Source organism: Nycticebus coucang, chromosome 17 (genome assembly GCF_027406575.1).
Source record: "Nycticebus coucang isolate mNycCou1 chromosome 17, mNycCou1.pri, whole genome shotgun sequence".
Taxonomy (NCBI): domain Eukaryota; kingdom Metazoa; phylum Chordata; class Mammalia; order Primates; family Lorisidae; genus Nycticebus; species Nycticebus coucang.
In genome coordinates, this window is record NC_069796.1 from 36396870 (window position 1) to 36419647 (window position 22778).

General features: G+C 39.5%; 1 protein-coding gene across 3 annotated transcripts in view; it reads left to right on the forward strand.

Moving 5' to 3' along the window:
- The window catches only part of PKD2L2 (polycystin 2 like 2, transient receptor potential cation channel), an 82832-nt gene that overhangs the window by 10787 nt on the left and 49267 nt on the right, over window positions 1–22778 (forward strand). For all 3 annotated transcript variants that reach the window (XM_053566068.1, XM_053566070.1, XM_053566069.1), the window contains exon 3: window positions 2483–2704. In XM_053566068.1, coding sequence (XP_053422043.1) covers window positions 2483–2704 — 222 coding nt within the window. The remainder of the gene's footprint in view (window positions 1–2482; window positions 2705–22778) is intronic.

Sequence of the window (22778 nt, forward strand, 5' to 3'; positions counted from 1 at the left end):
TGTGCTTTTAGAGTGATAGGAAAATCATAGGGGGAGAGAATAAACATTTCTTATAATTTAATATGTATCAAAGTGATACAAATATTTACAAAGGTCTTCTCTTTCCTACTCAGCTCTCCAAGAGCAGCACTTTTAGCTCTTTTGTTTCTCCTGCTATATACTTCCTTTTTCTAAATAACATCCTTGTATTGCTATTATTTGATTTCATGGTTTGATGTAGTTGTTTGTCAAGGAAGGTCATCTGTCATGTAGCTGTCTTACACTGCCCTGTCTACACATACTCCTCCAGTTCCCCTTGCCCTCTCAATATAGTTGTCATAATTATTGTCATTCAATGTTTATATTATAAATATTAACTATAATTTCTGTTCTTGAACAACCTCCCTTTTACCCCTAGAGTTTAGCAATTGCTTTATGGCTTTTGTTGACTTACTTCTTTGTTTGAGTTGGGTGTTCCTGAGGGCTTGTATAATTATTGTAAATCCAATAAATTCATAAGTATGATGACACATTCTCTTAAATATTACAGTACTACTCACTCCCTTTCAACCTAAAATTACAAGATAAAGCAATTATTACATATTTTAAATTGGAATCTCCAGACTAATCTTTTAGGTATTCTAATATTCCAAATCTCATGACAATTACAAACACTTTAAATACTAAAAATTAACACTATAGATTAGGCTTATTTTACCATCTCTGTAGGTAATTGGAATTATGTTATTATCTGTCATTCCTCAATAGCCAAGATGAGAATCAATTTGTGCTTGTCTATCTAAAATGTAAATTCATTAATTAAAACAATCTAAAAAATTAGAAGCTAGGAAAGAATTGATATAACAATCTTCCTGTTTTTGTTTAATAGCCATGTGCAGAAAACACTCAAAAATATAACTATGGAAGTTTTATTAAATATATAAGTACTTTTTCCTAGTGGTATCACTTCCCCACAGTGGTATACATTCTCCACTCAAACGTATTTTTTTTTTAAATAAGGTGGGTCTGGTGGTTCACACCAGTAATCCTAGCACCGTGGGAGGCTAAGCCAGGAGGATCACTTGAAGCCAGGAGTTTGAGAGCAACCTGAGAAACACAGCAAGACCCCATTTCTACAAAAAATAGAAAAATTAACCAGGGGTGGTGGCATGCATCTGTAGTCCCAGCTACTTGGGAAGCTGAGGCAGGAGCATCACTTGGGCACAGGAGTTTGAAGCTGCAGTAATCTCTGATGACACCACTGCCCAGGCAACAGAGCAAGACCCTGTCCCCCAACCAAAAACAAAAAAAAATTTTTTTTAGCAATGCTGTGTATTTGGGGGGGGGGAATGAGAAACTGAATAGAGAGACTAAAATGAGAAATCAAGGCCTTCCTTTTTTGATATCCCATAATTAAGTTAAAAGTTAAAAGAAAGGAAACAAAACTCGGACACATCTTACTTTGATTTCTATAATTTGATCAAAATAAGATATCTATGTAACAATATAGACAGTGTAGAAAAGTTTTTATTCTTTTTTGTTTTTGTAGAGACAGTCTCACTTTATCGCCCTTGGTAGAGTGCCGTGGCGTCACAGAGCTCACACTGCTCACAGAGCTCCAACTCCTGAGCTTAGGTGATTTTCTCGCCACAGCCTCCCGAGTAGCTGGGACTACAGGTTCCCGCCACAACGCCCAGCTATTTTTTTGTTGCAGTTTGGCTGGGGCCAGTTTTGAACCTGCCACCCTCGGTATATGGGGCCGGTGCCCTACCCACTGAGCCACAGGTGCCACCCAGAAAATGTTTATTCTTTGGGCATTTATAAACAATATATAATATTTACAAGAATATGAAGCATCTTCTTTCCCTACTGAGATAGATATTCTTGTGACAAGACAAACAACATGTTAAGGTAAAAAAATCAGTCATCATTTTCTAGATTCTACTGTCCCTGAAAAAACAGATGGATTTTTTTTTTTTTTGAGACAGAGTCTCAGTTGCCCTCAGTAGAGTGCGATGACATCATAGCTCACAGCAACCTCAAACTCCTAGGCTTAAGTGATTCTCTTGCTTCTGCCTCCCAAGTAGCTGGGACTACAGCTGCCTGTTACAACACCTGGCTATTTTTAGAGACAGGGTCTTGCTCTGACTCAGGCTGGTCTCAAACCTGTGAGCTCAGGCAATCCACCTGTCTAATCCTCCCAAGTTCTAGGATTACAGGTATGAGCCGCCATACCCAGCCCCAACAGATGGATTTTTGGAAAATTTTCTCACAGCACCCAACACAATGTTGCCCACAATAAGCACTAAAAAATAAAAATAATTAAATCTTAATCTCATTAACTTAATCATTACCTCATTGTCTTGCTCCAAAATTACTATAATACTTATGAATTTATTATTACCTTTTTTAAACTACTACTTTTGAACCAAAGATTTAAGTTCTTAGAATACTTTTCAGTTGAGCTTTTTCATTTCACTATTCCTCTTTTTATGTCTAACAGATGGAAGTACTCTGCTTCTAATACAAACTCCCCTTGGCACTGGGGATTTGTTGGTGTTTACCGAAATGGGGGATATATTTTCACTTTATCAAAATCAAAACTTGAAACCAAAAACAAGTTCATTGACCTTCGACTGAACAGTTGGATCACAAGAGGGACAAGAGTTATTTTTATTGATTTTTCCTTATACAATGCTAATGTAAATCTGTTTTGTATCATCAGGTGAGTGACTGAAAACATCTTTATTAGTACAGTTGACCTTTGAAACACATGGGTTTGAACTGCTTGTGTCCACTTATACATGGATTTTTTCCAGTAAGTTAAAACATGTTTTGGAGATTTTTGACAATTTAAAAAAATTCACAAATGACGTAGCCTAGAAATATCAAAAAAATAAGGAAAAGACATGTCACAAGTGAATAAAATATATATAGGTAGGAGTCTTTCATCATTTACTACTGTAAAATATACACAAATCTATTTATACACATAGTTAAAATTTACCAAAACTTACACAAACATTTACAAAGACCATACACGGTACAATTTGCAGTCAAAATAAATATAAACAAGCATAAAGGTACAGTATTAAATCATACTGCATAAAATTAACCATAGTCATACTATACTACTCTAATAATTTCCAAAGTACCCCTTGTTGGTATTGTCCTAAGCTTAAATGTTGTATCTGTTTAAAATGCCATGTGACACTAATCATTTCCAAGTAAACAGTTCATCTCTCCAGTAAATTGCATGTTCTAGTAAAAAAATGATTTCTCATGGTGCTCATGTATTTTTCATAAAGTTTACTGTATAGTGTTTAAACCTTGAATGACACCATGGGACTCTTACAAAGTGCTACTAGTATTATTGGAAGTGCTTCCAAGAAGCAGAAAAAAATCATGACATTACAAGAAAAAGTGGAATTGCTTGATATATACTGTGGATTGAGCCTACAGCTACAGTTGCCCACCATTTCAACATAAATGAATCCAGCAAACATAAGGACCATTGTTGAAAAAAAAAAAGGAAAGGAAATTTGTGAAGTCACTGCAGCTATGCCAACAGGCACAAAAACCTTGCACTTTTTGCAAAATACCTTTTTATTTTGTATTGAAAATGCAGCTTTTATGTTAGTGCAGGATTGCAGTAAGAAAGGCATACCTCTAGACGCTAATGTGGTTTGAGAAAAAAGAAGTCATATGACAACTTAAAGCAAAAGAAAGTTGAAGGATCAAAAGTTAGGAGAATTTAATTCCAGCAAAGTTTGGTTTGATAATTTAAGAAAGAGGTTTGGTTTTAAAAATGTCAAGGTAACAGTAGAAGCAGTTTCTGACAACCAAGAGGCAGCACACAAGTTCCCAGATGTCATTAAGAAAATCATGAAGAAATGGGTGGTGCCTATGGCTCAGTGGGTAGGGCGCCGGTCCCATATACCAAGGGTGGTGGGTTCAAACCCAGAGCCTGGCCAAACTGCAACAAAAAAAAAAAAAGAAAAAGAAAAGAAAATCACGAAGGAGGCTCGGTGCCTGTAGCTCAGCAGCTAGGGCACCAGCCACATACACAAGAGCTGGAGGGTTCGAATCCAGCCCAGGCCTGCCAAACAACAATAAGAACTAGAACCAAAAAATAGCCGGGCATTGTGGTAGGTGCCTGTAGTCCCAGCTACTTGGGAGGCTGAGGCAAGAGAATTACTTAAGCCCAAGAGTTGGACATTGCTGTGAGCTGTGACAGTACAGCACTCTACCCAAGGAAACATAGCGAGACTCTGTCTCAAATAAATAAATAAATAAATAAAATCATGAAGGAGAAAGGATATCTGCCTCAACAGGTATTTAATGCAGATCAAAGAACCCTATTTTGGGGAGGAAAAATGCCACAAAGGACATTTATGAGTAAGGAAGAAAGGTGAGCACCAGGATTTAAGGCAGTAAAGGATAAGCTAACTCTATTGTTCTGTGCAAATGCAACGAAGTTTATGATCATGATTGCTTTTATCTGTAAAGCTGATAATCTCCAAGCCTTGAAGGGAAAAGGTAAACACCACCTTCCAGTTTTTTCTTTGTACAACAAGAAGGCCTGGAAAACAAGAACTCTTTTTTCTCAATTGGTTCCATCAATGCTTTGTCTCTTAAGTCAATTACCTTGCCAGTTCAGGGCTGCCTTTAAAAATGTTTTCAATAGGAGGCTTCCCACTTGGATCCCCACTTCAGCTGCTGGAGGGTCTGTTCAGTTTGTCCTCTTTTGCTTATTGTGCTTATCAATTTTTCTCCCTGTCAATAAACTCTGCCCTGCCACTTAAATAAATAAATAAACACAAATTTTTTGAGATTAGACAATGCCCCTGGCCATCCAGAACCCCAACACCAAAGGCACTACTTCTTCCAAAACACAATGTTTCCAATTTAGCCTCTAGTTGGGGGGGTGGGCGTGGGGGCTTTAAGGACCTTTAATGCTCATCACACATGGTAACCTTATGAAAAGGAGTGTCAGAGCTATGGAAGAGAACCCCAATAGAGAGACCATGATGAAAGCCTGGAAGGATTATACTATTGAAGATGTTTGCATTGTTTTTTTTTTTTTTTTTGTAGAGACAGAGTCTCACTGTACCGCCCTTGGTAGAGTGCCGTGGCGTCACACGGCTCACAGCAACCTCTAACTCTTGGGCTTACGCGATTCTCTTGCCTCAGCCTCCCGAGCAGCTGGGACTACAGGCGCCCGCCACAACGCCCGGCTATTTTTTTTTGTTGTTGTTGTTGCAGTTTGGCCGGGGCTGGGTTTGAACCCGCCACCCTCGGCATATGGGGCCAGCGCCCTACTCACTGAGCCACAGGCGCCGCCCTGAAGATGTTTGCATTGTTATAGAAAAAGCCATAAAAGCCATTACGCCCTGAAACAATAAATTCCTCCTGGAAAAATCCTGTGTCCAGATGTGCATGACTTCACAGGATTTATGACAGAACCAATCAAGGAAATTATGAAAGAAAATATGGATATGGCAGAAAAGGTGGGGAGGGTGAATGATTTCAAGATATGCATCTTGAAGAAATTCAAGAGCTAATAGACACCACATCAGAGGACTTAACACAAAGTGATCTGATCCAGACCAGTGCTCCTAAACCAGTGCCAGATAATGAGAAAGAAGACATAGAAGAAGCAATGCCAGAAAATAAATTGACATTAGACAACCTGGCAGAGGGTTCTGATTATTCGAGACTGCTTTGACCTCTGTAACCTGGACCCTTCTGTGACATGGGCACTGAAACCAAAGCAAACAAGGAAGAATTGGTACCACATAGAAACATTTTTAGAGAAATGAAAAGGAAAAAAAGTCAGAAGTTACAATGTATTTCTGTAAAGTTACACTAAGTGTGCCTGCCTCCTGTACCATTTCATTCACCCGACTGCTACCTCTGCCACCACCCCCACAGGAAGACCAACCTCTTCTCTTCCTCCTCCTCAGCCTACTCAACATAAAGACAATGAGAAAGAAGGCTTAAATGATGACCCACTTCTACCTAATGAATAGTAAATATATTTTCTCTTCCTCATGATTTACTTAACATTTTCTTTTCTGTAGCTTACTTCATTATAAGGATTCAGTACAAAATACATATACAAAATATGTTAAGTGACGGTGTTATCAGTAAGGCTTCTGGTCAATAGTAGGCTATTGGTAGTTCAGATTTAGAGGAATCAAAAGTTACATCTGGATTTTCAACTATGCAGGAGGTTGGCATCCCCAACCTTCTTGTTGATCAAGAATCAAGTATATTTTAAATTTTCAAAGCATCTAAAGCCCCCATTAGGTTTTCCACTTTGTGCGTGCTTATGCTGAGGTTAAAATGTTAAGGTTTAAAATAAATATAATGTAGTTCTACTGCCAACATCACAGTTGTTTAATTATTTTCAGAATATACTCAGAAACATGGACAATTACATATGTTTGTTTTATATTATAAAGATATGTAGCATCATTACTTGTCATTGTATAGTTGCACAGATCTAACATTTAGTCTTGATAATTTCTTCCTCTTATCAGAGTATTAAAATCTATTGGTTGCCTTTCAGAATGGGCTTCTTTTTTAAGTTGTTCATTTTTGTCTCAAGAATGAAGAATTTAAATTTCAGTATGTGATAGTAGTCAGCACCCCAGATATGATTAGAGCCTCTGGTATATTGCAAAAATGGCTCCAATTCTTCACATCTTTTCTATGCAAGCTTGCAATGGTCCAATGTCCCAGCCCTTGATGCTGGGCTCAACCGTGTGACTTGCTTTGGCCAATGAGATGTCAGCTAATATGTTCTAAGCCAGCGATTCTCAACCTATGGGTTACAACCCACAGGAACTGTATTAAAGGGTCGCGGCATTAGGAAGGTTGAGAACCACTGTTCTAAGCTGAAGCTTAGAATGAGTTTATACTTTAGAACTTGCCCTCTTGCCATTGCCATAAGGACATGCTTGCACTCACTTGTTAGACCCAAGAAAAGGATAAAAGACATGTAGAGCTGAGCCAACTCAAAGACACATGAGTGGGTCTAGCCAAAAGGCAGAGATATTAGCAAGCCTGAGATCAGTCAAGCCCAGCTGGACAACTGAACTCTGCAAACACATCAGAAATATTTACTGTGAGCCAGTGCACTTGAGGGTGGTTTGTTATCTAGTAAAAGGTAATTGATACAAGGCTTAACTTGAGTCTCACCTCTGAAACGCTGAATCAGGAAGCTTTTGGTTGTAACAGAAAACCCTAATTTAAATTGACTTAAATGATAAAGAAACGTATTTCTGTCACATAGTAGCGATTACAGAGAGGGGGAAGACCCTTTTGTAGTAAATTCAGGCTCAAGCTCTATTTCTTTGAGATGGCTTCAGTTTTGTCCTCCTTTGTGTCAGGTTTATCTTAAGCTTCCCAAAATGGTTGTGTATAAGCAGCAACTGTGGTTGTTGATATCCTGCCCGATAGGGTTCTTTTTACCCCTGCACAGAAAAGAACCAATGCATTGAGATAGCAGTGGTGCAGCAGAGAAAGAGTATAATTTGGCAGGTGAACACAAAGATGGGAGAAATTTCTCAGTTCGTCTACCTGAGGAGCTCTAGAATGGGGATTTTGAGAGGAATTTGGCCAGCAGGGCACTAGGCTGTCGGCATTGTTGATTGTTTGGATTAGGGGTGAAATCATGGGGATATAGAAACTACACTTTTGCACTAAGTCAGTTCCCCAGTGAGGACCAGAGGATAAACTGAATCAGTTCCATGATATGGGTCATTGATCCAGTCATTGTATCAGTGGGCCCTTAAGAATTCAGGGTCTGGAATGGCTAACAAACACATGAAAAAATGTTCATCATCTCTATATATTAGAGAAATGCAAATCAAAACAACCCTGAGATATCATCTAACCCCAGTGAGAATGGCCCACATCACAAAATCTCAAAACTGCAGATGCTGGCGTGGATGTGGAGAGAAGGGAACACTTTTACACTGCTGGTGGGACTGCAAACTAGTACAACCTTTCTGGAAGGAAGTATGGAGAAACCTCAAAGCACTCAACCTAGACCTCCCATTCAATCCTGCAATCCCATTACTGGGCATCTACCCAGAAGGAAAAAAATCCTTTTATCATAAGGACACTTGTACTAGACTGTTTATTGCAGCTCAATTTACAATCGCCAAAATGTGGAAACAGCCTAAATGCCCACCAACCCAGGAATGGATTAACAAGCTGTGGTATATGTATACCATGGAATACTATTCAGCCATTAAAAAAAATGGAGACTTTACATCCTTCGTATTAACCTGGATGGAAATGGAAGACATTATTCTTAGTAAAGCATCACAAAAATGGAGAAGCATGAATCCTATGTACTCAATCTTGATATGAGGACAATTAATGACAATTAAGGTTATGGGGGGGGAAGCAGAAAGAGGGGTGGAGGGAGGAGGGTGGGGCCTTAGTGTGTGTCACACTTTATGGGGGCAAGACATGATTGCAAGGGGGACTTTACCTAACAATTGCAATCAGTGTAACTGGCTTATTGTACCCTCAATGAATACCCAACAATAAAAAAAAAAAAGAATTCAGGGTCTGAAAAACAACTTAAAAGGAAGTCTTAGATTTCACAATAGAGATATTATCTGTAGAATCCACTAAGGGAAGTTATAAATCTTGTGACCAAACTCCTAGTAAGTAATTATAGGAAGTGGTTGGGGGTAGAAACTGGTTAATTCTTAACTAGCTGTACTTTGCAAAGCCTAGACCTCTAGCAATGTTTTAACCCCTTGATTTTTTTATTTTATAGGGACAGTTTCAACCTGCCTACTCTGTACCATACTAATTGACTTATGCCAAGGTTCTAGAATCAAATGCTGGCAAAGGAAATAAGATTGCCTCGTATTATTTACAATGGTCCTAATGCCTGCTAATTGAACTATAAAGTTTTTTTTTTCTTTTTTTGAGACAGTATCTCAGTCTGTCACCCTGGGTAGAGGGCCATACTGTCATAGCTCACAGCAACCTCAAACTCTTGGGCTCAAACAATCCTCTTGCCTTAGCCTCCCAAGTAGCTGGGACTACAGGCATGCACCGCCAAGCCCAGCTAGTTTTATTTTTAGTAGAGACAGGGTCTTGCTCTTGCTCAGGCTGGTCTTGAACTCCTTAACTCAAGCAATACACCTGCTTCAGCCTCCCAGAGTGCTAGGATTACAGATGTGAGCCACTGCACCTGGCCTGGTGCTTGAGTTTTAATAATACATTGTCTAGGGTCACAATTACCAAATAAAAAAGTCTATAAATGTGGAGGACCATATATATCTTCCATAGGTGTTTATTTATTAATTTTTTATTGAAACAGAGTCTCACTTTGTCACCCTCTGTAGAGTACTGTTGCATCACAGGTTACAGCAACCTTAGACTCTTGGACTCAGGCATTTCTCTTGCCTCCACCTCCTTAGTACCTGGGACTACAGGCACCTGCCACAACGCCCACTATTTTTTTGTTGTTGTGTAGTAGGCCTGGGCCAGGTTTGAACCCACCAGCCCCAGTACATGTGGCCGGCGCCCTCACCACTGAGCTACAGGCGCCCAGACTGCCCTAGGTATTTAGATTATCCTTTAGTAGTGAGTATTTTGGGCCATTGTTTCATAGGTACAGCAGATTACATTTGTAATAATATGGACATAGCCCATATTAGGTTAGAGTACATTCTCATTCCCATCATTGGGAGTGTGTTTTTATGGTTTGTCTGTTTTCTTCTAACCATTTGATGAGTTCTGCATCATCCTTTTCCCCACCCCTTTCCTTCTTCTTGGAATAATATTCCCGTTAGCTGTCAAAAAGTGGAATAAAAGCATCTGCAAGCAGAAGGGCTACCACAGAAAAATAGAAATTGGTGACAGCACTGAGTTAGGATAAGGGGCCAAACTTAAAGCAGTTCAGGGGTGCACATGTAGCTCTGGAAATGACCAGGTGTGCTGTGACAGAGATCCAAGGTTATCTGCTGGAGGCCTTGTAAAAGGTGGGAGTGCTATCTGTTGGAAATCTTCTGTAACCTAGAAAGAATGTTTTAACAAAACCAGAAAAGCAAGGAGACTTCTCTTCTTTACTTAATGATGTCTAGACCCACCAGAGCCAGAGAAAGACTAACAAGTCCTATTTTAGTCATTACTTAATGGGTGTTTATTCCCATGGGTAGAAAAGGACTAACAATTCCTTCCATGTGGCCTATTTTTGAAAGGGAAATTTTCTCTAAGGAACACTTCCTTTTAGAATTTCAGCTTGTCCTAATATGTGTATCTAGCCCAGTTTCGATTCCTCCAAGGAGATCTAGTTTTAATCTTTTGGGTTTTTTGGTTTTTTTGAGACAGAGTCTCAAACTGTCACCCTGGGTAGAGTGCCATGGCATTACAGCCCACAGCAACCTCCAACTCTTGGGTAAGCGATTCTCTTGCCTCAGCCTCCCAAGTAGCTACAGGAGCTCACCACAACACCCAGCTATATTTTTTTTTTCGGTTATAGTTATTGTTATTTAGCCGGCCCGGGCTGGAATCGAACCCGCCAGCTCTGGTGCATGTGGCTGGTGCCCTAGCCGCTTGAGCTACAGGTGCTGAGCTATAGTTTTAATCTTTTGGATGACCAATTTGGCGTATCCACCAGGAATGCTGTTACCATTGTATGCTAATGAATCAGTGCAGTTCCATAAATGGGGTCAACCTACAGCTGCTATCCAGCTTGGTGGATAGCAAACTACTGTCCCAAACTACTGTCAGGCAGGTGGGGTTAGGCCTAAATGTGCTCTTCTTTGGGTATTTCATAAGGCTTCCCAGAGGCATAAAGATGTCTTAGGGTGGAATTTATACTGATTCCATGAAAAATTCATTAACAGCAGTGTTTGTGTGGTTGTGCTGGATAAGGGCATCTAGCCTGTGACACTGTAAAATACAGAGGGTGCCAAAAAAAAGTATACACATTTTAAGAAAGGAAAAAAAAAAAAACTATTAAAAGTGTACTCAAGGGCAGCACCTGTGACTCAAGGGAGTAGGGCACCAGCCTCATATGCTGGAGGTGGCGGGTTCAAGCCCAGCCACCACCAAAAACTGCAAAAAAAAAAAAAAAAAGCGTACTCAAGTCATGTTTGACTTCTACAATTACAAGAGGTGCTCAAACATGACTTGCTTTCATCTTTTATTATTGGTAGAATTTGAGAATTACAATTTTAATTCAGTTTTTTCCTTTCTTAAAATGTGTATACATTTTTTTGGCACCCTCTGTATATATTAAATATTTGGTCTTTATCACCCTTTTCTAGGCATCTCCAAAGTGCTGTCTTTTTTGTATGCTAATCTTGACTGATTCACATACAGTTGAGGCTGGTCATAGGAAAGACAAAGGCATGGTTAGAGGGTTGGGACTTTCAGCTCCACTCCCCAACCTCCATGGAGGGAAGTGGAGTTGAAGGTTAAGTTGGTCAATGACCAATGGTTTAATCAATCGTGCCTATTTAAGGAAGCCTCCACAAAAACCCAAAAGGACTGAATTCAGAGAGCTAAACACACAGAGGTTCTTAGAGCTTGGCACACCCTGGGAGGCATGGAAGCTCCACTCCTCTTCCCCCATAGCTCATCTTACACCACTTCTTCATTGTTATTCTTTGTAATAGCCTTTATAATAAACCACTAAATACGTGTCCCTGAGTTTCTGTGACATGGCATGGAAGTTAGGGGCATGGACCCTAACTTGAAGCCAGTAAGTCAGATGTTCTGAGGCCTCGACTTGCAACTAATGTCTGAAGGGGGGCAGTTTTGGGCTCTAAGAAGCCCTCACCCTGTGGGATATGACCTATCTGTATGTCACTATCTGCAGTAGATAGTATCAAAATTGAACTAGAGGACACCCAGCTGATGTCTGCTGCTTGGGAAATCCCCCACATTTGATCACAGACGTATTCTTCAGTGTTGATTATTGTTGTTGCTGTGGAATTTAGAGGAAAAAACAGAGTGAGTTGTCCCTAAACACAGCCACAAGGACAGGACTAGTGACCATTTGGGCAGGTTATACTGTCGTAGTTTATACAGGAGGCAACTAGCTTTCTTCCATCATATCCAACCAATTGCCTGAGCTCTTCATCACCAATATTGATTGTTATACAATGTCCTATCAGATTAAATCCCCTTAATAATTGGCCTGAGGCATCATTAGGTAAATAATCCTGTAGAGTATTATATTTGGTGAGAGCCTTATAATAGAAGTACCCTGAAAAGGCACCCTGGGCAATGTTTAAAAGGGAGCTGTTCTATTCAGTAGCCTTTATTTCATTCCCATCTATGTCGTCAGATAATGTGGGCTCCACCTGCAGGAAAATTGGTGAGAGTTGTGCAGAACCAGGAGAAATTTTGTGGTTTGAAAAGAAAAAGAATATGAGGTAGACAAGCAGAGGAGATTGTGAAAATGAGAATGATGACATAAAACATTTTTCTAATTTTAACAAGGGAATTCATAACCATACCCATTTAGAAAGATATTTCAAGGGAGATTCCATATATCTCAAACAACCTTTTGGAGAACTTAGTTAAAACATTCAGAGTTTTCAACAATATATTGGTAAAATAGAGGTAAATAAAGTGTAAAATAAAGAGTAAAATTGAGATAAAGGTAAAATTGAGAGTCATTTTAGGGTTCATGAACACTTTCCTGGCCTAATGTTTCTGGACATCTTCTCTGAAGGATTATCTACATTAGCTGTTGCTTTGGAGGCTGAGAATTTGGTGTCTTCTGAAGTGGAAGACATGTATGGGAGACCAGCTCAGAAGTCCAGGTGTGGTCAGGAATGTGGTCAGGTACTCATTTTAGGTGTGAGACATGAATCTAAGAGGTAGCGCCCTTTAAATTTGTAGCACACAAGTTAATTAAAAGTATCTGGTAAGGCCAGCGCCTGTGGCTCAAAGGAGTAGGGCACTGGCACCATAAACCAGAAGTGGTGGGTTCAAACCCGGCCCTGGCCAAAAAATGCAAAAAAAAAAAACAAAAGTACCTGGTAAGGTTCTTTCCAATGGGGTTGCAGAAAGTCTTTTAGTTGATGTCTTTTCCAGTATACAAAATCATTATGGTTGTAATATATGGTCCTAAAGTCTTTGGCGCCCAGGAGCTCACAGTGGAAAGAATATGTTACCAACTTTGTGTCATTTGTTAAGATTTTAAGGAGTCGTTGACAGTAATGTAACCTTTCTCCAAGTAAGGCCATTGAAATAAACCTTCACCTATTCTCACAGTCCTTCCTGTGATAAGCAGTATTTTCCGAAAGGAGTGGATTTAAGATGAAGCAAAACCAGAGGAAGAGTTTTTGGCCAAGAGAGGTTAAAAGCCTCCATTAGTTTAGCTAACTGAGTTTTGATTGTGCTAATCTGAACAACTGGTAAGGACAGGCACAATGTAAATGTATTATGAGCCAGATTTTGCAAATGGATTGAATGATTTGTTCAGTAAAATGAGTCCCACAATCACCAGGCAATTCAGAAAGATTCTTTTCAATAATATTTTTGCCTACTGTTAAGATAGTTGCCCTCTGACAAGGAAATGCTTCTACCCAATGAGAAAACATGCAGAAAAAGACCAACACGTATTTATAATTTTGAGATGGTAGCATTTGGATGAAATCCAATTGCCATACATCAAATGGGACTGCTGGCAAGAAAAAAATCACCTTAGAAGTCATGTAAAGGCTTATAGGGTTCTATCTTGGGAATATAGTACATTAAGATTATACCTTTTAGGCTATTGTTGGGGATGGTTTCCAAAAATCCATGATATCATTTTTCTCAGTGACCACTGAGTCATTTCATAGTACACTGGAGAAGGCAAAACTGTGGAACTATGGATTTTTTTGTTAGGACTTACCCACAGTTCTTTTTTGGGGTCACCTGAACCTCTCTTTTGTTGCCAGATCTGTTCTTGTTGGAGAGTTGATGCCTGTAGGTGTTGTATACTAAGGGAATGTCGGGAGGGTATTAGCAGGATGGAGGGGGCAGTCTCATGTCAGACAGGCCATGCAGCATTCTTTGCCACAGTATCAGCTAGATCCCTGGTTCTCAAACTGTGGGTCGCGACCCCATTGGACTGTATTAAAGGTTCGCAGCATTAGGAAGGTTGAGAACCACTAAGCTAGATTATTTCCTTTTGTTTCCACATTATTAGATTTTGAGTGCCCAAGGACTTTTATGACTGCAAGTTGTTTTAACACCTGAATTGCTTCTAATAGTTCTGAGACGTGTTGCCTATTTTGCTATAAGGTGAGAAATCCCCTTCATTTCTATTGCATGCCATAATCCCAAAATACTCCAAAAGCATATTGACTATCAGTACATAGTCAATTAGCAAGCTCTAGTTAATGCTATTATTTCAGCAATTTGGGCTGGCTTTAATCCTTGGAGTTGGACACTTCGATCATGTCTACTGCGGAAGTGGTAGCGTATCCTTCCTGATAATGTCCCAAATCATCCCTGAATAAGAACCATCCATGAATCAAATGAATTCAGCATTCTCAATGGGAGTTTCCTGAAAATCTTCCTTAGAGGAGAGTAAAATGTCAGTTAGTAGGCTACAGTCAGGTTCTTTTTATTGTTTGTCTGGAAGAAGAAGTAGAGAAGAAGGTTAAGAGTGTTACAGTGTGTTAGTGTGATTGATGTTAGGGGAAGAAAACAGGTTCTACTATGTAAGTTGACCCCCAAGGGACTTGTCAACATACAGAGGTGATCAACATAAGGCTTACATTGAATACGTGTGGTGCATATCTGGTCTATGAAAATTAGATCAGAAATTAGGCCAGGTGGCAGTGGCGCATGCCTGTAATCCTGGTATTGGGAGCCAAGGCAGGAGGATTGCTTGAGTTTAGTAGTTCAACGCCAGCCTGGGTAAGAGTGAGACCTCATCTCTACTTTAGAAAATAGAAAAATTACCCCCAGCATGCACTGCGGTGCCACACCCACCCCAGGCCCTCAGCCTGTGGAGGTGCCACAGATAACAGGGAGACATGTTAGATGGCATACTGATGCAATCACTTGGGTACCCATGAAGATCACAGTGAAGGCAGTAGAGAAAACAGAATTGAGGAAGGATTGCTTAGAATGTTGACCTTGGTGCTAACGTTTCCAAGGAACATCACCAAATCCTTGGAAGAAAGAAAGCACCTTAACAAACTCAACAAAAAAAGGCATGAGAACTTAAAGAGCAAGAGGAAGTGAAAGGAAAATTAGGGCAAGGAAACGGATAAAAGAAATCACCCATGAGGAAGAATCAGCAGAAAACTCCAGGCAACATGAAGAACCAGTCCAGAACAACCCCGCCAAGGGACCATGAGGTAGCTACTCCAGAGGATTCCACCTATAAAGAAATGTTAGGAATGACAGAAAGGGAATTTAGAATACACATGATGAAAACAATAAAGGAAATGATGGAAACAATGAAGGAAACTGCTAATAAAGTGGAAAATAACCAAAAGGAAATCCAAAAACAGAGTCAAATAAGAGATGAACGATATGAAGAATATAGAAAGGATATAGCAGAGCTGAAGGAACTGAAACAGTCAATTAGGGAACTTAAAGATGCAATGGAAAGTATCAGCAACAGGTTAGACCATGCAGAAGAAAGAATTTCAGAGGTAGAAGACAAAGTTCTTGAGATAACTCAGATAGTAAAAGAGGCAGAAAAGAAGAGAGAGAAAGCAGAACGCTCACTGTCAGAATTATGGGACTTTATGAAGCGTTCCAACATATGAGTTATAGGAATCCCAGAAGGGAAAGAAGAATGCCCCAGAGAAATGGAAGCCATACTAGAGAATATTATAAAAGAAAATTTCCCAAATATCACCAAAGATTCTGACACACTGCTTTCAGAGGGATATCGGACCCCAGGTTGCCTCAACTCTAACCGAGCTTCTCCAAGACACATTGTGATGAACCTGTCCAAAGTCAAGACAAAAGAAAAGATTCTGCAAGCTGCCAGGAGTAAGTGCCAGTTGATCTACAGGGGCAAATCCATCAGAGTGACTGCAGACTTCTCTAATGAAACTTTCCAAGCAAGAAGACAATGGTCATCTACCTTTAATCTACTTAAACAGAACAATTTTCAGCCCAGAATTCTGTACCCTGCTAAGCTAAGCTTTAAAATTGACAGAGAAATCAAATCATTTACGGATATACAAACATTGAGGAAATTCAACACAACAAGACCAGCTATACAGGAAATACTTCAACCTGTTTTATACACCGACCACCACAATAGATCAGCAGCAAAGTAAGAACTCAGAAATTAAAGGACAGACCCTAACCTCCACACTGGTACAAAAGATAAAACTAAGCAATGGACTCTCACAAAATAAGATGAATAGAATACTACCACACTTATCAATTATCTCAATAAATGTTAATGGCTTGAATTCCCCACTGAAGAGACATAGATTGGCTGACTGGATTAAAAAACACAAGCCATCCATTTGCTGTCTAAAAGAAACACACCTGGCTTCAAAAGACAAATTAAAGCTCTGAGTCAAGGGTTGGAAGACAATTTTTCAGGCAAATGGAATTCAGAAGAAAAGAGGAGTTGCAATCTTATTTTCAGATACATGTGGATTTAAAGCAACCAAAGTCAAAAAAGACAAAGATGGTCACTTTATATTGGTCAAGTGAAAAATACAACAAGAAGATGTTTCAATTCTAAATATTTATGCATCCAATTTAAATGCTCCCAGATTCTTGAAACAGACCTTACTCAGTCTGAGCAATATGATATCTGATAATACCATAATGACAGGGGACCTTAACACTCCTCTTACAGAGCTGGACAGATCCTCTAAACAGAAATTAAACAAAGATATAAGAGATTTAAATGAGACCCTAGAACAACTATGCTTGATAGACGCATATAGAACACTCCATCCCAAAGATAAAGAATATACATTCTTCTCATCACCCCATGGAACATTCTCCAAAATTGATCATATCCTGGGACACAAAACAAATATCAACAGAATCAAAAGAATTGAAATTTTACCTTGTATCTTCTCAGACCATAAGGCACTAAAGGTGGAACTCAACTCTAACAAAAATGCTCGACCCCACACAAAGGCATGGAAATTAAACAATCTTCTATTGAATAACAGATGGGTGCAGGAAGAAATAAAACAGGAAATCATTAACTTCCTTGAGCATAACAACAATGAAGACACAAGCTACCAAAACCTGTGGGATACTGCAAAAGCAGTTTTGAGAGGAAAATTTATTGCTTTAGATGCCTACATTCAAAAAACAGAAAGAGAGCACATCAACAAACAAGCCATCTTACGGACTTGGAAAAAGAAGAACAATCTAAGCCTAAACTCAGTAGAAGAAAAGAAATCTCCAAAATCAAATCAGAGATCAATGAAATTAAAAACAAAAGAATCATTCAGAAAATTAATGAAACAAGGAGTTGGTTTTTTGAAAAAATAAATAAAATAGATAAACCATTGGCCAGACTAATGAGAAATAGAAAAGCAAAATCTCTAGTAACCTCAATCAGAAATGATAAAGGGGAAATAACAACTGATCCCACAGAGATACAAGAGTCATTTCTGAATACTACCAGAAACTCTATGCCCAGAAATTTGACAATGTGAAGGAAATGGATCAATATTTGGAATCACACCCTCTCCCTAGACTTAACCAGGAAGAAACAGAGCTCTGGAACAGACCAATTTCAAACATTGAGATTAAAGAAACAATAAAAAAATCTTCCAACAAAAAAATGCCCTGGTCCAGATGGCTTCACACCAGAATTCTATCAAACCTTCAAGGAAGAGCTTATTCCTGTACTGAAGAAATTACTCCAAAAAATCGAGGAAGAAGGAATCTTCCCCAACACATTCTATGAAGCAAACATCAACCTGATACCAAAACCAGAAAAAGACCCAAACAAAAAGGAGAATTTCAGACCAATCTCACTCATGAATATAGATGCAAAAATTCTCAACAAAATCCTAGCCAATAGATTACAGCTTATCATCAAAAAAGTCATTCATCATGATCAAGTAGGCTTCATCCCAGGGATGCAAGGCTGGTTTAACATACGCAAGTCCATAAACGTTACCCACCGTATTAAGAGAGGCAAAAATAAAGATCACATGATCCTCTCAATAGATGCAGAAAAAGCATTTGATAAAATCCAGCATCCTTTTCTAATTAGAACACTGAAGAGTATAGGCATAGGTGGCACATTTCTAAAACTGATTGAAGCTATCTATGACAAACCCACAGCTAATATTTTACTAAATGGAGTAAAACTGAAAGCTTTTCCTCTTAGAACTGGAACCAGACAAGGTTGTCCTCTGTCACATTTACTATTCAACATAGTGCTGGAAGTTCTAGCCAATACAATTAGGCAAGACAAGGAAATAAAGGGCATCCAAATGGGAGCAGAGGAGGTCAAACTCTCCCTCTTTGCTGATGACATGATCCTATACTTAGAGAACCCCAAAGACTCAACCATATGACTCCTAGAAGCCATCAAAAAATACAGTAATGTTTCAGGATATAAAATCAATGTCCACAAGTCAGTAGCCTTTGTATACGCCAATAACAGTGAAGATGAAAAGCTAATTAAGGACACAACTCCCTTCACCATAGTTTCAAAGAAAATGAAATACCTAAGAATATACCTAACAAAGGAGGTGAAGGACCTCTATAAAGAAAATTATGGGGCAGCACCTGTGGCTCAAAGGAGTAGGGCGCCGGCCCCATATGCTGGAGGTGGTGGGTTCAAACCCAGCCCCAGCCAAAAACTGCAAAAAAAAAAAGAATCAAAAAAAGAAAATTATGAAATCCTCAGAAAGGAAATAGCAGAAGATATTAACAAATGGAAGAACACACCATGCTCATGGATTGGAAGAATCAACATTGTTAAAATGTCTATACTTCCCAAAGCAATCTATCTATTCAATGCCATTCCTATCAAAATACCAACATCGTACTTCCAAGATTTGGAAAAAATGATTCTGCATTTTGTATGGAACCAGAAAAAACCCCATATAGCTAAGGCAGCTCTTAGTAATAAAAATAAAGCTGGAGGCATCAGCATACCAGATTTTAGTCTGTACTACAAAGCCATAGTGCTCAAGACAGCATGGTACTGGCACAAAAATAGAGACACAGACACTTGGAATCAAATAGAAAACCAGGAAATGAACCTAACATCTTACAACCACCTAATCTTTGATAAACCAAACAAGAACATACCTTGGGGGAAAGACTCCCTATTCAATAAATGGTGTTGGGAGAACTGGATATCTACATGTAAAAGACTGAAACTGGACCCACACCTTTCCCCACTCACAAAAATTGACTCAAGATGGATAAAGGACTTAAATTTAAGGCATGAAATGATAAAAATCCTCAAAGAAAGCATAGGAAAAACACTGGAAGATATTGGCCTGGGGAAAGACTTCATGAAGAAGACTGCCATGGCAATTGCAACAACAACAAAAATAAACAAATGGGACTTCATTAAACTGAAAAGCTTCTGTACAGCTAACAAGACAACAATCAAAGCACAAAGACAACCTACACAATGGGAAAGGATATTTGCATATTTTGAATCAGACAAAATCTTGATAACCAGGATCTATAGAGAACTCAAATTAAACCACATGAAAAAAGCCAACAATCCTATATCAATGGGCAAGAGACATGAATAGAACCTTCTCTAAAGAAGACAGATGAATGGCTAACAAACATATGAAAAAATGTTCATCATCCCTATATATTAGAGAAATGCAAATCAAAACCACCCTGAGATACCATCTAACCCCAGTAAGAATGGCCCACATCACAAAATCTCAAAACTGCAGGTGCTGGCGTGGATGTGGGGAGAAGGGAACACTTTTACAATGCTGGTGGGACTGCAAACTAGTATAACCTTTCTGGAAGGAAGTATGGAGAAACCTCAAAGCACTCAAGCTAGACCTCCCATTTGATCCTGCAATCCCATTACTGGGCATCTACCCAGAAGGAAAAAAATCCTTTTATCATAAGGACACTTGTACTAGACTGATTATTGCAGCTCAATTTACAATCGCCAAAATGTGGAAACAGCCTAAATGCCCACCAACCCAGGAATGGATTAACAAGCTGTGGTATATGTATACCATGGAATACTATTCAGCTATTAAAAAAAAAAAATAGAGACTTTACATCCTTCCTATTAACCTGGATGGAAGCGGAAGACATTATTCTTAGTAAAGCATCACAAGAATGGAGAAGCATGAATCCTATGTACTCAATTTTGATATGAGGACAATTAATGACAATTAAGGTTATGGGTGGGGGAGGAAAAGCAGAGAGAGGGAAGGAGGGAGCGGGACAGGGCCTTGGTGCGTGCCACACCTTCTGGGGCAAGACATGATTGCAAGAGGGACTTTACCTAACAAATGCAATCAGTGTAAACTGGCTTATTGTACCCTCTATGAATCCCCAACAATAAAAAAAAAAAAGAAAGAAAGAAAATAGAAAAATTAGTGGGGTATTGTGGTGGCCACCTGTAGGCCCAGTTACTTGGGAGGCTGAGGCAGGAGGATCACGTGAACCCAGGAATTTGGGGTTGCTGTGAGTGAGGTTAATGCCATGATACTCTGGCCTGGGCAACAAAGTCTTTTGTCTGCCTCAACAAAAAAAAAGGAAAAAGGGGAAAAAATTAGATCAACTTAAAGGGTAATCAATGTAGGAAGGGGTCAACTGTGGAGGTTCTACTGTATTTCATGCACAAAGAGGAAAAAGGAGAGGTTATAATTTGAATGGTCTAAGGCAGGCACTGGGTAAGAGCTTGTTTTAAATTTTCTTTCTTTTCTTTTTGAGACAGATTCTCACTTTCTTGTCCCCAGTAGAGTGCTGTAGCATCATAGCTCACAGCAACCTCAAACTCTTGGGCTCAAGTGACTCTCTTGCCTCAGCCTCCCAAGCAGCTGGGACTATAGGTACCTGCCACAATACCTGGCTATTTTAGAGACCAGGTCTTGCTCGTGCTCAGGCTGGTCTCAAACTCATGAGCTCAAATGATCCACCTGCCTTGGCCTCCCAGAGTGCTGGGATTACAGGCATGAGCCACAATGCCCAGCCCCTTGTTTTAAATTTTCTATATGTGGTTTTTCTGCCCTTTCCCAGCAGATTGGGTTGGGTTGAATTTGTTTCAGTTTCATATAAAGGTTGAGCCATTAATGAATAATTTGGAATCCAACTTCTGCCATAGCCTGTTAGTCCCAGGAATTCTCTTCACTGCCTTATGATTTTTGGTAGAGGAAAGGTATAATGGAAGAGATTCTCTCAAGATTTATTAGAAAAATTATGTTTCCTAAGTACTTAATTTGAGAAAGACAGAATTATAATATTCATCTTTGAATGGATATTTTGTATCCTTTGGAAACAACAGTTGTAACAAGTGGATATTGTCTTCTCTACAGTTCATAAAAAATGAACATTAACAAATCATCCATTTATTGAATTTAGGTGGACCTGTTTGGAAATTCAGTATCATCTAAATCTGCCTTTAATTTTTAGGAAAAATAAATAAGACTCTTAGAGTAATCTTGGGACAAGACTGTCCACATGTAGTAGCAGTCTTCTCAAATGAAAGTGAAAAGATGTTGACTACCTTGTTCTACAGGTATGCTGAAAAAAAGCACTACACAAATCAATTAACACCGAAGTAGCTGGCAGTAATAGGAATATTAGACAATAAGGTGTGAGAGTTAGGAACTTATAGGATGTCTGAGAATTACTATTTTTTTTTTTTTTTTTTTTGTGGTTTTTGGCCGGGGCTGGGTTTGAACCTGCCACCTCCGGCATATGGGACCGGTGCCCTACTCCTTGAGCCACAGGCACCACCCATAAAATGTATTTCTTTTTTTTTTTTTTTTTTTTTTTTGGCCGGGGCTGGGTTTGAACCCGCCACCTCTGGCATATGGGATTGGCGCCCTACTCCTTGAGCCACAGGCACCACCCGAGAATTACTATTTTATTTATGGCTCTTAGATCTTTTATTTTTATTTTTTAGTGATGGGGTCACAGTCTGACACCTGGGCTGGTGTACAGTGGTATTGTCATAGTTCATTGTAACTTTATTTTATTTATTTATTTATTTTTTGTAGAGACGGAGTCTCACTTTATCACTCTCCGTAGAGTGCCGTGGAGTCACAGACCTCACAGCAACCTCCAACTCCTGGGCTTAAGCGATTCTCCTGTCTCAGCCTCCTGAGTAGCTGGGACTACAGGCACCCACCACAACACCCAGCTATTTTTTGTTGCAGTTTGGCTGGGGCTGGGTTTGAACCTGCCACCCTCGGTATATGGGGCCAGCACCCTACTCACTGAGCCACAGGCACCGCCCATTCATTGTAACTTTAATCTCCTGAGCTCAAGCAATCCTGCCTCAGTCTCCCTAGTAGCTAGGACTATAGGTACACAACACCATGCTTGACTAATTTTTAAATGTGTTTTTTAGAGACAGTGTCTCACTATATTGTCTAGGCTGGTCTCAAACTCCTGGCCTCAAAGCATCCTCCAGCCTCAGCCTCCCAAAGCACTGGGATTATAGGTGTGAGCTACTGGCCAAGCCTATGTACGGGTCTTAGATCTTCTTTTTTTTTTTTGAGACAGAGTCTCAAGCTGTTGTCCTGGGTAGAGTGCAGTGGTGTCATAGCTCACGGCAACCTCCAACTCTTGGGCTCAAGCCATCCTCTTGTCTCAGTTTTTCTATTTTTAGTAGATATGGGGTCTCGCTT